Source organism: Arvicola amphibius, chromosome 5, assembly GCF_903992535.2.
Source record: "Arvicola amphibius chromosome 5, mArvAmp1.2, whole genome shotgun sequence".
NCBI classification, from domain to species: domain Eukaryota; kingdom Metazoa; phylum Chordata; class Mammalia; order Rodentia; family Cricetidae; genus Arvicola; species Arvicola amphibius.
The window spans coordinates 53,284,130-53,299,781 of NC_052051.1; the positions used below are offsets into that span (position 1 = coordinate 53,284,130).

Below are 15,652 nucleotides of genomic sequence, written 5' to 3' on the forward strand. Positions count from 1 at the left end.
ACCAAGTCACACAGTCCCCAGTCCTGAACTAAGAGCTGACATCCAGGCTCTTTGATATCAGCCTTAGCTTTATTCTCAGATCTGACCCATTAGCACCTTCCTGCTCTTTCTTTAAAAAAATTTTTTCTTTCTTATTTTATTATTTGTTTTTCAAAACGGGGTTTCTCTGTGTGGCCCTTCCTATCCTGGAACTCATTATGTAGACCATGCTGGTCTCAAACGCAAAGGTCTGCTTTCCTCTGCCTCCCAAGTCCTGGGAGGAAAAGCATGTGCCACCACCTCTCCCTGACACCCCCCCCAATATTTTTCTATTTGATCCTAACCCACTCATCCTTACTAGATTGCAAAATGGCATTAACACAGCCATCAGGGTTATCCCTAACATTCTGTCCCCTATTTCTCTCCCTCTCCTCCTCTCCATGCCAGGGGAAGTGACATTCTCATGAAGAGCCTGTGATCTTAAGGAGGCATCCCCAGCTACTTGTTGCTCTGACTCCAAGGCAATGCGAAGTGCGTGTCCAGCTGGGCAGAAGGACATGCTATCATGACCCTGAGCAACCGTGAATAGCACCTGGTCTTCCTGGCTCCACACCTCAGCCAGGCTCTAGATGTTGGCTGTAGGCAGACATTTATATGACTTGACTATTCGGCCCATCTTGGACACGTGTCCTCAAGCTTTAAGTCCAGCTGAAAGAGGAGAAAGTTGACAAAATGTAACATCCTTCCTAGCTCTGGGTACCAGCTTTTGAGGGAGAGCATCCTGCCCAGCTTGATGTTTATAATGGACAGCTCTTGAGTCGTATCTAGGTGACTGTGAGTAAAAACAGAGAACTCTGGTGCCTCGGCTTGCTCCTCCACAAAACGGGGCGATGTATTTTCTCCATAGGATTTAGCAAGAGCCAATGACATAATCCAATTTAAGGTGCTGGCCCTGTTGGGTCTCAGAATCAGGCCCAGTTCCGGGGCGTTTACATGCCAGTGGAAACAATCAAGCAGTAAGCAATTTAGGGGGGGGAGAGGATTTCAGCTCACAAAGGCTTTGAAGACAGTAGAATCACAGTGGGGGACTGGAAGGGAGGGCGCCTTTCAGTAAGATGGATGAGCGAAGCCCAAAGACGATCCTAAGATTCTAACAACCCATGCACACAATCCTTGCTGTGTTTCCAGCTCACTTGGTCCTCGGGATGAACTACAAAACAGCTGTTAATGTTACTCCCAGTTTGATCTACAGAAACTGAAATACGGAAAGGCTTAGATGAGCTCCTAATTACCCAAGACGCAATGATTGGAACCCAGCACGCATAGGCAGACAGTGCCCTTAACTCTCACTTTAGCCTAGCAAAATCAAAGACTTCATTTCAGGCCACACGTCTAATGTGATTTTAATTCCCACCACTATTAGTAATTAAGGTCAAGGTTCAGGAGCAGAGCTCTGTAGTACAAGGAATAGGGTGTGGAGGCCTCAGTGCTGTTAAATGACTTGTCCTCAGACCATGCCTATCGGACCTCCTTATCAGTTCCTATTGGTTCCTCCTCACCCTACTAATCAACTATCTGACTTCCCTTATCAGTTGCTGCGTGGTCTGTGTTTCCCCAGGGTCTGGTACTGTGACGGGAAGGAGGTCTCCCTTGCCCCTGAGGTCCTCCCTCCACCATTACTAAGAAGTCACTCACCTGTGGTCTGACGTGAAAGGGAAGGTGAGGTGCTGAGCACAGGACGCAATGACGCATTGGTGAGTTTCCCAGCTAACTTATTCAGAATCCCCTTTTGTTCTGGATAGTGACCTCAAGCAAACAGTAGCACAAAGGCCTCCTTCTCTCCTCTGAGAATGAGGGGCTAACTCTGGGGTTCCAGAGTCATCGCAACAGCACTGCAACCAGGCGGCCTGGGCTTCGTCTCCACGTCTGTTAACAGAATTACTGTGTGATCTTGGGAGGACCACCTGAGTTCTCTGAGCCTCAAACTTCTCATTAGTAAAAGAAGAGAAAAAATGGCGGGCCAGTGAAATGGCTCAGCGCGTAAAGGCACCCGCCACCAAGCCTGATGGCGTGAGCTCAATCCCCGAAACGCAGCCGGCAGGAGAAAAACGACTCTACCAAGTTTCCTTTGACTTACAGGTGCCCAATGCAGCATGAGCCTCTTACCACACATATAATAAAACAAATAAAATATAAAAGCAAGACAAAGCAAGACAAAAATAATTAAGCCGAGGGTCTTTTCATACCTAAACTTTCCCTCCACCCATCGTCTCAAATGAACAGAAACTTTATTTAGCTCTCTCAGGCTCTTAGCTAAGGATACATGATCTTCAGGGAGTTTACTGTGTGCGATCCTATAATTTCTAACATAATTCACCCCTTCTGTTCCTCACAATACTGCACTGGAAGAGGCACTGCTATCCCCATTTAATCAAGAAAGCCAATGAGACTCCGAGTGTCCCACACCCACCGGCATCGAGCTGCGAACAGACAAAATCAACATTTGAAATCGGGCTTGATATCTCAGAGTCCATTCCGTCCCCGGCCTATAAGGCCACAGTTTTCAACCTGTGGGTCGCAATCCCTTTGGGGGTCAAACGACCTTTTCATAAGGGTCACCCAAGACCATTGGAAAACACAGATATTTACATTACGATCCATAGCAGTAGAAAAATTACAGTTACGGTGCAACAAAGAAAATAATTTTATGGTTGGGATTGCCACAATATGAGGCTCTTTAATAAAGGGTTGCAGCATTGGGAAGGCTGAGAACCACTGCTCTAAGGGAATGGGAAGGGAAGAATGCAGATTTTTTTAAATTATTTTCTCTCTAGTTATTCTGATGGTCATTTTTTGAACAACTGCTGCGCACACAGATCATACTAGATTCCAAACCCAAGACATTCCCAGCCCTCACTTTCCAACCTACCTAGGTTCAGGATACCTTCAGAAAGGCCTGGCTTTGGGGAACCGAGCTAAAGAGGCGTTGGATGGGGCAGGAGGCTGTTAGGGCTGAGTTTTCTGGGGAACTGGATATTCATTACTGGGTGCAGCTGACAGCGAAAGGTGCCAAGGAGCCCCTCTAAGGCAGCCCAAGGCCAGCTTCCTGATTATGCACTATCATTTGACCCCCTCAGCAGCTCTGTCAGGCAGGGGGTGGATGGTTAGCAAGTGAGAAGTTAAGCAAACTGTTTAATCAAGTGGAATATTATTCATCCTTTATCTGTAGAACTCATTAGGCAACTTTCCATATTCAGAAAATCTGGCAAAACATCTCAAACTCTTAAAATGTTTGAGCCTTCTTTTCTACTAATTCCTCTAGTAAGAACTTCTCACTGGGAAAAAAAAAACCCAAAATCTAGATGAATGTTTATATCTGAAAATATCCCAGAATAGTTACCATGTTTAGACTGTGCCTGAATGAAATCTTAAAAGTCCATGTTCCACTACCAAAAGGGAAAGGCGGGCTGGCAAGATGACGCAGTGAGTAAAACCGCCTGCCAAGCAAGCCTGGCAACCTGAGTTCAACCCCTGTGATGCAGAGAAAAGGTCTGATGCTGTCCTGGGGTGCCTGAAATCCCAGCACACACGTGGTAAGATGGAAGCCCGGGAAGACGGAAGCCCTGAAGTTGGCCAGAAGCACGCCACGTAGTGAAAAGAGAGCCTGGCGCAACAAGGCGGGAGGCAAAAACTGGTTCTGAGAAGTTGTCCTCTGACCTTCACAGACCTGCACACACGCATGCACACACACCACACACACACACACACACACACACACACACACCATGATGATTGCAGTTTTTAAAAGGAAAAATGATTAAAATGAGAAGGAAGAAAAAGTTTGCTAGCTTTATCTTGAGAGAGAAAAGGACAGCACACCCTACACTCTCGTGGGGTAGGGCCGTGTGATGATGATAATGGTGTCAGTTATCAGCATAGGCGCCGATTTCTAAGAATCCTACAGAAATATTTGCACTTAAATAATAAAAAGGTCCATGTGCACGGAAATTCACCGATGCTACATTAGCAAAATGCAAAGGAAATCGAAACACCTAGTGCCAGGAGACTCACGTATAAACATATTGATGCACAGTATATGTATACAAAGGACAGTACTGCAGTGGGTGTTGTGTTCTCTACACCCATTCAATGTGTGTTGTAATAATGTATTATCATTAAAAATTGGTATTATATATATGTGCTGAAACAGAAATTATATATATATATACATATAAGTGTGTGTATATATATATGTATATATATGTATATCTCCATATATACATATATACATATGTATATGTATATATGTATATATGTGTGTATATATATGTATATATATGTATATCTCCAAGATATAATTTCACTGTGGTGAGAAAATGGGGACACCATCCTCCAGCTCAAATCCCGCTAGCTAATTTACTGGGCTCCGTTACTGTTTGGAGCCCCCACTCGATGAGAGTAAGGGTAAGACAACATAACATTTGTAGGGCTCAGCAAACGTACGATCGATCCCATGTGGCCTTTCCCTGCCGATCTACTTGCCAACTACGAATTCAAAGATGTGATTGAAAATGCCATGTGGCTGGGAGGTTACACGGGCTCTAGAATCCGGAATAAGGTGGATCTCTGAGTTCGAGGCCAGCCTGGTCTACAAGAGCTAGTTCCAGGACAGGCTCCAAAAGCCACAGAGAAACCCTGTCTCCAAAAAAAAAAAAAGAATCCGGAATAAAATGTCTTTGGACATTGTGTCCATGGCTGTGGGACTTGTGAGGAACAGTGGCTCTGAAGGGCTTGCTTAGGACATGACCTCGGTGTCAGAGCAACACCGAGAGAACACTCCTGAAGAGGAAGAAAAAGGTTCCATAACACTTCAGCCAAGAGTGAGTGAGGCTGTTGGATGAACTCTTCAATGAACATGTCTCTATATCAAGATTAGAAAAAGAGCACAGTTGTTAATCGACATTAAGAGTCGTTGGCAGGATTACACCTCTTTGTAGAAGGTTTGCCTGGAATACGAGAGTCCCCAGGGTTAGTGACCTACCAGACAAAAACAGAAATAATAATAGTGGACTGTCTCTTTTAGGTCTGTTAAGACTTTAGAAAAATATTTTATTGTTGTACATTTGTGGGCATTTTGCTTGTGAGTACTGTGTACCACATGTGTGCCTGGTGCCCACAGAGGCGTTGGAGCCCCTGGGACTAGAGTTACAGGTGGCCATGACTCATCATACGGGTCCCCTGCAAAAGTAGCCAGTGCTTTAAAACGCTAAAACCATCTCTCCAGCCCTCCCCATGCCCACCTCACCCCCCCACCCAAAGCAGAGATACAGAGATAGATTACAGCCCTTAGGAGGCTGAGGCAGGAGGTTTGAGACTTCGAGGCCAGCATGAGCTACACAACAAGACCCAGTCTGGAAAACAGAACAAAAAAACAGTTCTATGAACTGCAAACTAAGGTAATATTATTCTCTAAGTGAATTTAAAAGGACAAAGAAAGCCAAGCTCTCTGGAGAATTCACAGGTAGTGAAGATGAGAATTAACAAAGCATGTGACAAAGGCATTCAAGGGAACTAGGAAGTGGAGGGTGATCAGGAACACAAGATGGCTCAGTTGGTGGGAGTACTTGCTGCCTAGCCTGATGACCTGAGTCCTCAGGACTCACATGATGCAAAGAAAATGTAAGCTCACCAGTTGTCCTTTGACCTCCACATACTCCATGTGCGCTCTCTCTCTCTCTCTCTCTCTCTCTCTCTCTCTCTCTCTCTCTCTCTCTCACACACACACACACACACACACACACACACACACACGTTATGCCCAGTCTGTGAAGACCGACTCACCGAAACACAAAAGGGCGGTTTATTGAGTGCACAATTACAAGCCAGTAGGGACCTCGTCAAAGCAACTGACACAGCAGTGGCAAGAGGAGATCCCTCCACCCTTCTAGAGAGCATTATTTAAAGGCAAAACCCAAAAAGGTTACATTAGCAGAGTGTGGAGTGACGGATTCAATCCTGATCGGCTCATGTCTAGGGACTTTTCACCAATTTTATTTTCGAATCTCACCTGTCGCTTGTCAAGTTTTCTTATCGACTGACCTTCGGGTGGGACTTTCTGTGGTTGTCTGCGCTTTCCAGAGGGCTACCCTGTCACTTTTGCCCCTAGCCATTTCTGAGGACTGGAATGTTTTACGGGAAATAGCTTACACAAGACACAAGATGGAAGCGGAGGACAAAATAGAGGAACTTTGATTCTTCAACACACATACACATTAAATAAATATAATTTTAAAAAAAGGAAGTGGAGGGTGGAGGAGAGGTTCCAGGGCTGGTGCCTCACACGTGGGCTCATCCTGTCCCTGGTTGCATCATCCTCCTAGTGAAGACAGGATCAGAAAACATCAGACAAAAGCCATTGGGTTCTTGGGTAGAGTGTTTGTCTAGCATGCAAGAAACCCCAGGATGCAGCCTTGCACCAGAGACCAGGTTCAAATTCATGATTCACCAGCATTTACCTCCCAAATGCTGGGATTTACAGGCACACGCCACTATTTTCTGGCTAATTAATTAATTGCTTTGTGTCTCGTTTTTCTCAGCCATCAAATGGGGTAACTGTACTAATCTGGTTAGAATATGAGTTACATGAGATAACATCTATCTCTTAGAAGTGTCTGGCCCACGGCAGACATGAGTTCATGTCTATCCCTTAGAAGTGTCTGGCCCACGGCAGTCATGAGTTCACATCTATCCCTTAGAAGTGTCTGGCCCACGGCAGACATGAGTTCACGTCTATCCCTTAGAAGTGTCTGGCCCATGGCAGACATAGGTTCCCATCTATCACCCTTAGAAGTGTCTGGCCCATGGAAGATACAACTCCCTTCTTTCCTGCAGTAGCTTAGTATTCTGTTGACAAATGGCCACTGAGAGAAGCTTCTGTGATTCCCATTGCAAATGGTCAAGAGAATGCCACTTAAATGGCTCATCTGAAATTAATGTGTCAGGACTTCAAGAATGGATTTTGGAAGAGAGAGGAGCCCAGGAACTTCCTCGGCCCCTCTTTCCCAGTTCCGTTCATCTACCACCCAAAGAAGCCCCTAGACCCAGGAGGCCTATGGGGCTGGTCCTCTCTGGATAGGCACTTCTAGAAGCCGTGGCCAGATCTCATTCTATGCTGTGAAGTCATCCCTACAGACTAGCACAGTGCCTGGCACGAGACATCTGTAGCCTGCTAAGAGAGCATTCTCTGCCTCTGGTCCAGCATTGTCTGAGGTACCCACAATTCCCCTTAAAACAAGAGGCTGAAGGATTTAGCTGGTTCCACCCACTGTCCTCAGGAGATCCTCTTCTTCATTGGACTACAGTGTCTTTCATGGGACTCCGGAGTTAATGACTCTAGTCCAGGTGGGGCCTCCTCTTGCTATGGGACAGAGGTCTCTGCCCCTGACCCTACTGGTCTTTGGAGCTTCCTTTCTCCTCATCACAGTAAGTCACTAGACACTTAGGCTGTCCCCTTAAGGAAGTCCAGCCATTCCGGAGTCAGCTCAGGAGACTAAGAGTCAGAACTACCTCTTATTAGGAAGAGCAGACAACACTCTTAATCACAAAGCCACATCTCCAGTTTGAGAATGCTGGGTCTAACCTAGGCCTTTCCTGTCACCTTGGGGAGTTCTCATACAACTTCAGGCGTCTTGGCAGAGTCAGGGGCTCAAAGCTGGAAAAATCTTGGGGGATTACTCACCCAGCTTTTCAATACAAGGGATCATCCACCCTGCTCTTTAACAGGCAAGAAACTAAAACTCGGTGAGACGAGGACAGGACGCGGACACTCAGTAAACACAATCACGGTGACATACTAAGAACTTCAAAATGACTTCATCTGACCCCATGACCCGAGGTAGGTATTACTTTCCTTCTTAAAGAACCCGAGGGTGAGAGAAGTCAAATGGGCTACTGGGGGTCATAAGACAATGATGCAGCCTAATATGACCCCACCTGTTTATTGCTTTGTGGAGCCTAAGTCATTCAAGTGTCTACCAGTCTCGTCCTCTACGGCCTCTGTCGAGTGCATGGCTGCTTTTCCTCAGCTCTCACCCAACCCACGGCCATGCATACGCAAGGCAGCAGAGACTTTTCCAGCTAACCTCCCAGCAATGCCTGTCTCCCCCTTGGGAGCATCATTCCCTCTGGAGCCACAGAGAGAGAAGACAGCAACTGGAGGAGCGAAGGTTTCCTTGGGTCCTAGTTTATCTGAGGGTAGCAGCATGTGGGAGTGTAGCACCGGGAAGCCAACGCAGTATGGATCCAGGGGAGCTCTGGCTGGAACCTGCTGGTCTCTGTGTTGTGCTGAAAGTTCCGCTGCCTCCCAGCTCTGCAGCCGCTGAGTCACTGCCTTCACTCTGCCCTGGATTAACAGTTCCTCGTCTTCGGTTTTTTCCTCGTTCATATGTTGACCTCTTGGTTTGCTGATAATAGTTACCCCATTAAGTTCCTGAGAATCAGTAAATCATTTTTCTTATCTTTTGTGTGCGCACATACGTGCGTGCGTGCGTGCATGCGTGCGTGCGTGCGTGCGTGTGTGTGTGTGTGTGTGTGTGTGTGTGTGTGTGTGATGGAGATCAGAGGACAACCTGTAAGAGTAAGCCCTCTCCCTCTACCATATGATTCCTAGGAGTTGAATTCAGGTCATAAGGCTTGGTGGAAGGTATCTCTACCCACTGAGATGTCTTGCTGGTCCTACAAGAATCAATAACTCTTGATGTCTTTTTTTTTTTTTTTTTTTTTTTTTTTTTTTTTTTTTTTTGGTTTTTCGAGACAGGGTTTCTCTGTGGCTTTGGAGCCTGTCCTGGAACTAGCTCTTGTAGACCAGGCTGGTCTCGAACTCACAGAGATCCGCCTGCCTCTGCCTCCTAGTAGCCCTGTCCTATGCCACGTAGTGTATGACAAGGGACGTGTTTCACTTTGGTGTCCATGGGACTAGATAGCACTTGAAATGCATACTGTTAGGCCAGATAAGCACAGCGTTCAGTATACACATGGTGGGAGAAAATAAAGAACAACACGGCCATCCTCTCTGAATTACTCAGAAATTTCTTTAAAAGTCTTAAATTGTCACGTCTTTCAACAATCCAAGGTCAGCATCCTAATGCTTAATCCAGTTAATTCCACAACACACAGAGTTATACCTACTAAAGAGAGGCCAGAACAGCCAAGGGACATTTGATATGTAGGGCCCTTCCTTTCTCCCAGTGACCACTGAGGGCATGGATGTGGGAAAGCTTTTGGTGCAGGTTCACTGATGGTGGTTCACTGCTCCATGGTGACTGAGACACTTTCCCTATAATCCCATGCCCCCTGTAGGGGCTGTTGTCCTACACTGGAAGGGGTGACTGCTATTACCATTGTGGAAACTCAGGCCTGGAGACATGGTGACAGGTTCACACTCTGAGTGGAGGAGGACCAAGCCTCCATTTTCCCAGATGATCTGAAGTCAGTTAGCCAGTGACTCTATGACCCCACCTTCAGCAGACTCTGGGGGTTTCCTAAGGCCCCAAAGTCCTCTCACATTGTTTATAACCTGAAGCCCCAAAGATTTTTCTAGTCTCAATATCAGCGTGTAAACCTACAGGCTGTGGAGACAGCTCAGTTGATAAAATGTGTGTGGTGTGAGCATGAGGGCATGACTAGCTCCATATCTAACATACATGTTAAAAGCCTAGCAGAGCAGTGAGGCTCTGTGATCTCAAAGCTGGGGAGATGAAGACAAGGCTAATCTCTGGGGTTCGCTAGGTAGCCGGCCTAAGTCAAACCATGAGCTCCAGGGATAGAGATGGTGTCTCAGAAACCTGTGTGGAGGGTGATTTTTCCCACAACTGTGAAGAAGTCCACAAGTGAGGCCCTGGGTACCAAGAGTCACATGCGGATCGGTTGCTTGTGGATCCAGTAAGCATGAGTTTGTATGATTAGGCGGGACCCACGGGGTTTCAGTATCATCCACAGAAGTGTTGGCTGATCCACAGGAGGTGTGCTTCTGCCATGCCTCAGTAGTACTGGATCCACTACTCCCAAAGGGCCATCTTCTTCCCATAGTTTCCCCCTCACAATGAGTGGATTGATGTATCCTTACCCTTTCTAGGTTGTGCCTCGGCCTTCAGCTTTATGTAAAGTACTGGAAGACCAAGACACAGTGGTGGGAGAGAATTGTCTGTATTCTGTCAATCATGTTTTAAATAAACGCTGATTGGCCAGGCAGGAAGTATAGGTGGGGTCAACCAGACAGGAAGTAGAGGCAGGGCTATGAGAACAGTATTCTGGGAAGCAGGAAGCTCCCTCTGCATTCCTGCCAGGACCACCAAAGAAGCAGGATATGATCTGCCTGGCTGAGAAAGGTACCCAGCCATGTGGCTAACATAGATAATAATAATGGGTTAATATAAGCTACAAGAGCTAATAAGTAGCCTGAGCTAATGGGCCAATCAGTTTTATAACTTATGGAGATCTCTGTGTGATTTTCTTTGGGGCTTGCCGGCTGTGGGGAACTGGGCAGGACATAAACCCCAACAAGCCGGCCTTCATGTTATAACACAGAACAAGGTGAAATCCATAATGCAGGTGTTTCCACATGAAGGCCCTCCCCCGACCAACCTGGGTCATTCTCTCTCCCTCAAGCCACCCCTTAACCCAAGACTTGAACTAAAACTGGAAAAAGCCCATTACAGCTAATCCTGAGAGATACTTCCCGTGGGGTCTTTTCCCCCAGGAAACGATGTGTCAGTACATGAGGGGACCTCAAGATTGTCCGGAAGGACCCTTCAGATAGCAAAGGATTCCTCCAGCAGAGGCTGGCTGGAAATGGAAGTGGCTTGGTGTCGTAGTGAGCTAGTGGCTGGCCCTCTCGGCCCTATAATGAATCCTCTAGGACACACCACCTCTCAGGGGCTGCATGGGTCCAAGAAGCAAGCCATTCTTCTGGTTGGAGGATTTCACTAAGAAATCCCATGGTGGTAAAACCTACTACATCCTTGCCCACTATCAGGTGCCACCCAGGAAAAGAACTCAGTGTCTGGCTCAGCTAGGGCTTTTAAAGCTGAGCGTGAGGGGCAGAGGCTGTGAGGGCAGGGGTGGGGGAGGGGAGGGAAGGGGGCTGGGCAACAGCACACTAGCAGCACCTATGTCTGGAAAGCACGCCTGTCGGTTGCGTTCTTACAAAGCTGCTGCACTACAGCCCTTTCCCACCCTCTTCCTCCCTTTCCGGCATGTGGAGAGGTCAGAACTGTCTGTCATCAGCGGTATAGGCTTTGACTGGGCCTCCCCATCTCTAGTGGGGTACAGCTTCTGTCCTGGCTGGCTGCCTGAGCATTGCTTCCCTGTCTCGGTTTCTGAACTTTGAGCCTAAGCTGACATCATGAAAACAGAGGCAGTTCTGAGGAAAAGGCAAACAGTCAACACATCCTGTATGTTTTCCCCATGCTTGACCTCTGGCTTCACTACCCCACATTGCCTCCTTTATGCAAAACAGGAGGCAAGACTGTGCTGCATGAGAGCCCGGAAAGTCTAGAAGTGTCTGCTGTGGCCAAAGGAGAGCAGCAAGATGGACTTGCTGGAGCCAACATACCAGCCTCCCTGGGTGGGTGGGGGGTCCTACAGGCTGCCTTCCTGCTCCTCAAGGTCACCTGCAGGGTCCTCTTCTCAGCTCTCTACTCTAAACTCCACCCTACTCCAGTACTGGGAGTGCCAACTGGGTGGGGTCCTCCATGTTGACCGAATGTATGCCCAACCTGGTGAGAGCACACAGAGGCCACCAGGACTTCAATGTTGGGGAGCTTTAGGGAAATTCATCATCTTGGTTCCGGGACTGATTCACTGAGACGGTCAACAAACACGGAGTACCTTGTGGGGATGGAGGGAATGAATTCCCATCTTCCTGTAGCCCCTTCTAAGACGCAGCTGGATAAAGATGTAGAGGGAGACCCCAGGCAACTTGGTGATCCTTCACCATGCTTGTGGCTCACTGAACAGCCCACCCCAGCCTCTCTGCTCCTGGGATGTGTGAGAAGCCACAGCTTGGAAGCTGAGGGCTGGACACGAACATAGGATGATCCTCTGAGCTGCTATCTTAGGGTTTTGCTTTTATTTCAAACATGCTCTCACTACGTAAACTAGGCTAGCCTTAGACATGATCCTCCCTCAGCGCAAGCACTGGAACTACAGGTGAGCACCAAGTCATCTCTGAACTGCGTTTGGGATCAGCCCACCCACTCTTCAGAGTTTTACAGGCATCATAAAGCCCAATTGAAGCCAGAAAACGGAAGTGTTAAGACCAGCTTAGCCGATCTACTGCAAGCAGTTTTAGGCAAAGTGACACATCTTTGTTCTTCATGGCTCAACCTTGCTGTCTGTGCTTCCTGTGGCTCCCAAATCCTTTCCGTGGTCCCCTTTCATTGGGACACAACCAGAAGAAAAGTAGTTATTTGTAAATTTAACAGAGAAACCTGTGCCTGCCTGAGACTTCTCAAAAGTCTTCCCAAGTGAGGGGCTTGTCTCATTCCTACTAGAGGAACTCTGGGCATCCCCATGCTGGAAAGAGTCTTCAGAGAGGGCAAGCGATCAGTCTGGTGCTAACTAAATAGGATGGAGAGAAGGAAGAGCAAGCCAGCAGGAATGCAAGGCTGCCGAGAGTGTGGACAGAATTCTGTGAACCTGCCTCCTGCAGGAGCAAGAGAAAAAAAGGGTTGTGCTACTTTGCCTGAATTACTTTCTCTACCTGCAAGATACTCATACATTTGCTACTTCCGTTTCTAGCAGTCTGTGAGATTGTATTTCGTATGGAAAATGTCCCCTGCTAAAGCTCTGCGATTCTTCCTTGTGTGAGCTGGGCAGCATAAGTCTACTCCTTAAACAGGCATCAACCACAGCAGGAGTCCGACACCAGAGACAGAATTTATTTTGCAAAGCAGTCTGAGGAAGCTCAGGCACCAGCCATGATCTTCTCTAGAAGATTTTCAGCCGTTCTCTACCACAGCCAAAGAGGTGGGATAAAGTCCGCAGCCCAAGTTACAACAGTTTCTGTGTACTCATTCTGAATTAGTTTAAGATCACAAAGGGTGTGATTAGACCCAAATAGAAAAGGCCTAGGATGAAAAGTTCTGTGGTGCCCACCAGCTACCACCAGCCTTACACAGTTATGAGAAGGGGAACATTTTTAGAAAGCCCAAACTGAGTGGAATAGGGGTAATAATCACCTGGGAGGGAATTCTAATCCCCACCAGTAAGGAACCCAAGCCTCTGTACTAATTGGACAGAATTTAAAATCTCCAGGCAGACGGTTCCTGGTTGCCTAGCAACTGGCACTGCTCCTTGCTATGAATGAGCAGTGTTGGAAGGTGGTCCTCCACTTTACAAATGTAATGACAGAATTCTCAGGCGTTGAGGAAGAGGTGGTCCTTGGGCAGACGTGAGTGCCCTTGGCATTTCCACATTTGGGGAATGTAAGCCAGTGCAGCTCATATGGAATTTGTTTCATTCTTTTGATTAGTTTTTATCCAGAAGGCAAGTTCCTTTTCTTATTCTCCTTTTATCATCAAACCAAATGACACTTGGCTTGACAAACACCATTCTCTGAACTCAACAGATGACAATCATTCATTGAGACTGAAGATCAGCTATGGAGCCACTTCCATCTTAAAATCCATTCTTCCTAAGTCAGCTCCACCCCCAGCCTACAAGTTCCCGAAGTATCCCTACTTCTGTCTTTAAGGCACACTGACTCCCCTAGGCTCTCTGTTTATTATGAGTTAATTATTTCTACCATTCAATAATTAGTTCTGAATCAAGCACCCCAGCTTCCTAGCCATTTAGCCCTTAGATTCTGAGGGTGGGTTGAGGGCACCAATGAATTCATTTTAGGGGTTCTGATCATTGGGGTCACACTTGATCATAACTTTCAGCCCCACTCCCTTTTTGGATGTTTCAAAGGCTTCTACAGCCTTCTCCAGAGGAAATCTATGGGTAACTAAAGGCTTTACATTCAGCGTCTTCGATGCAAGCATGGAAATCGCCATTGGCCACCTGTAAAAGATCATAAACATTTTATTAACCTTCAGGGGAAAAGTCAGGTCCCCCAAACTACTAATCCCAGAAACTGCTCAGTCACATTTATTTCTAGCACATTCCTTGTACAAGGTCAGCTCCATAGTGACAGAAGGCCTGTGGCTTGTCATCTGCAGGTAGAGACTTTCAGTTGCCATAGCCAAGCCTCCAACCCCTTGTTCTGCAGTTTATGCCATGAAACCTAGAGGTTCTTTGCCAACAAGGACCGAGTGATGCCATAGAGGCCAGTGTGAAAAGGCAGTAAACGTCAGGGAGGGGCCAGGAACAGGCCGAGATAACCCATTCGCACAGATGAGCAGCCCAGCTTGGCAAAGGTAAATGCAAAGTGGGCGCTCTGCTGAGGACATGGAAGGATAAGCTGGGCGTATGAGGCACCGCTCTGCTCCAGTCAGAGCATCCTTGCTGCACACAGTGGGGAGCAGTATGATATGGATAGGGTGGGTGGAAAGCAGCTCTACCCCCAAAGAGACCCCTTATTCTCTTTAAAGGAGAGGAAGGGAAGTCTGGCTGTAGTAGGGAGGCAGGAGGGCTTAGGTGATGAGTGGCAGACCCAAACCCTCTCCCTGTCTGCTCCTCCCTCTGAGGAAGAAGTACCTGTTTTCTCTTAGCGGCCCTATCATATCGGGTGCTGGCAGTGTGGTCAGGGAGTGCCTCTCATAAATAAACACGCAGAGACTCCTGGTCTCAGAGGCTGCATGGGACCTACCTTGACCATGCTGGCTGCTGGTCACCTTGGCTCACCCTCAGCATACTCACGTGTTGCAGTACCGAAACACGCCCTTGATATCCACTTCCCGCACGGCTGCATGCATTAGGGGTAAATTGACCATCTCAGAGCCCATTCCCACAATCACCAAGGTCCCACCAGAGTGAGTGGCCTAGGGAAGAAATAAAACAAGAGAACTCGGGAATATACAGGAAGTCCAGAGAACGTGATTCTTGCTACACTACCAAACTCTTCAACATGCCACCCAAACCCAACAGAGTGGGAGGGTATGCAGAAGTATAAGGGTGACTAATGGAGACACCAGAAGCAGTCAGTATCGGCTGGGCATGGTGGCATACACTGCAAACCCAGCACCAAGGAGGCTAATGCAAGAGGATTGCTGACCGTCCAAGGCCAGTGTGGCCACAGAGTGAGGGCCAAGTCAGTCAGAGTTACATAATGAGATCCCACATCTCAAAAATATCAAAATGAAAATAAGAAACCACCCTCTGAACTCATCAGTAGTGAGAAAACTGCAGCTGTCACACAAACAGGCTGTGAATCCTGTGCTTTAAAAACAACTTCACCCACAAAGGCAGGCAGGAGTCATTTGTTCTATACCTCAAAGGCATTGAGCACAGTGGATTTGTCTTTTCTAAATATTTGTTTGGAAATCCAGCGCTCTGCTAATGTCATGAAATTAGACTCCAGTGAGCCACTCCCTTCTTGAAGCATGTCAGAGGAGGGAGACTATCTCCTGGCAATTTCCATGTGATGCTGTGTAAGTACAGTGCTGGCCTGTGGCATCAGCAGGAAAATGAGCAATTAGTCCTGCAAAATTTCAGTGATAGCCAGACATGG

The 15,652-nt window shown here is 47.3% G+C and overlaps 1 protein-coding gene across 1 annotated transcript in view; it reads right to left on the reverse strand.

Moving 5' to 3' along the window:
• Positions 1-12,896: 12,896 nt before the first annotated feature.
• The window catches only part of Sord (sorbitol dehydrogenase), a 32,863-nt gene continuing 30,107 nt past the window's right edge, over positions 12,897-15,652 (reverse strand). The window contains exons 8-9 of the mRNA XM_038332222.1: positions 14,842-14,963; positions 12,897-14,043 (exon numbers count right to left, since the gene is read on the reverse strand). Of these exons, the coding sequence (XP_038188150.1) occupies positions 13,878-14,043; positions 14,842-14,963 (288 nt within the window). The 3' untranslated portion in view covers positions 12,897-13,877. The remainder of the gene's footprint in view (positions 14,044-14,841; positions 14,964-15,652) is intronic.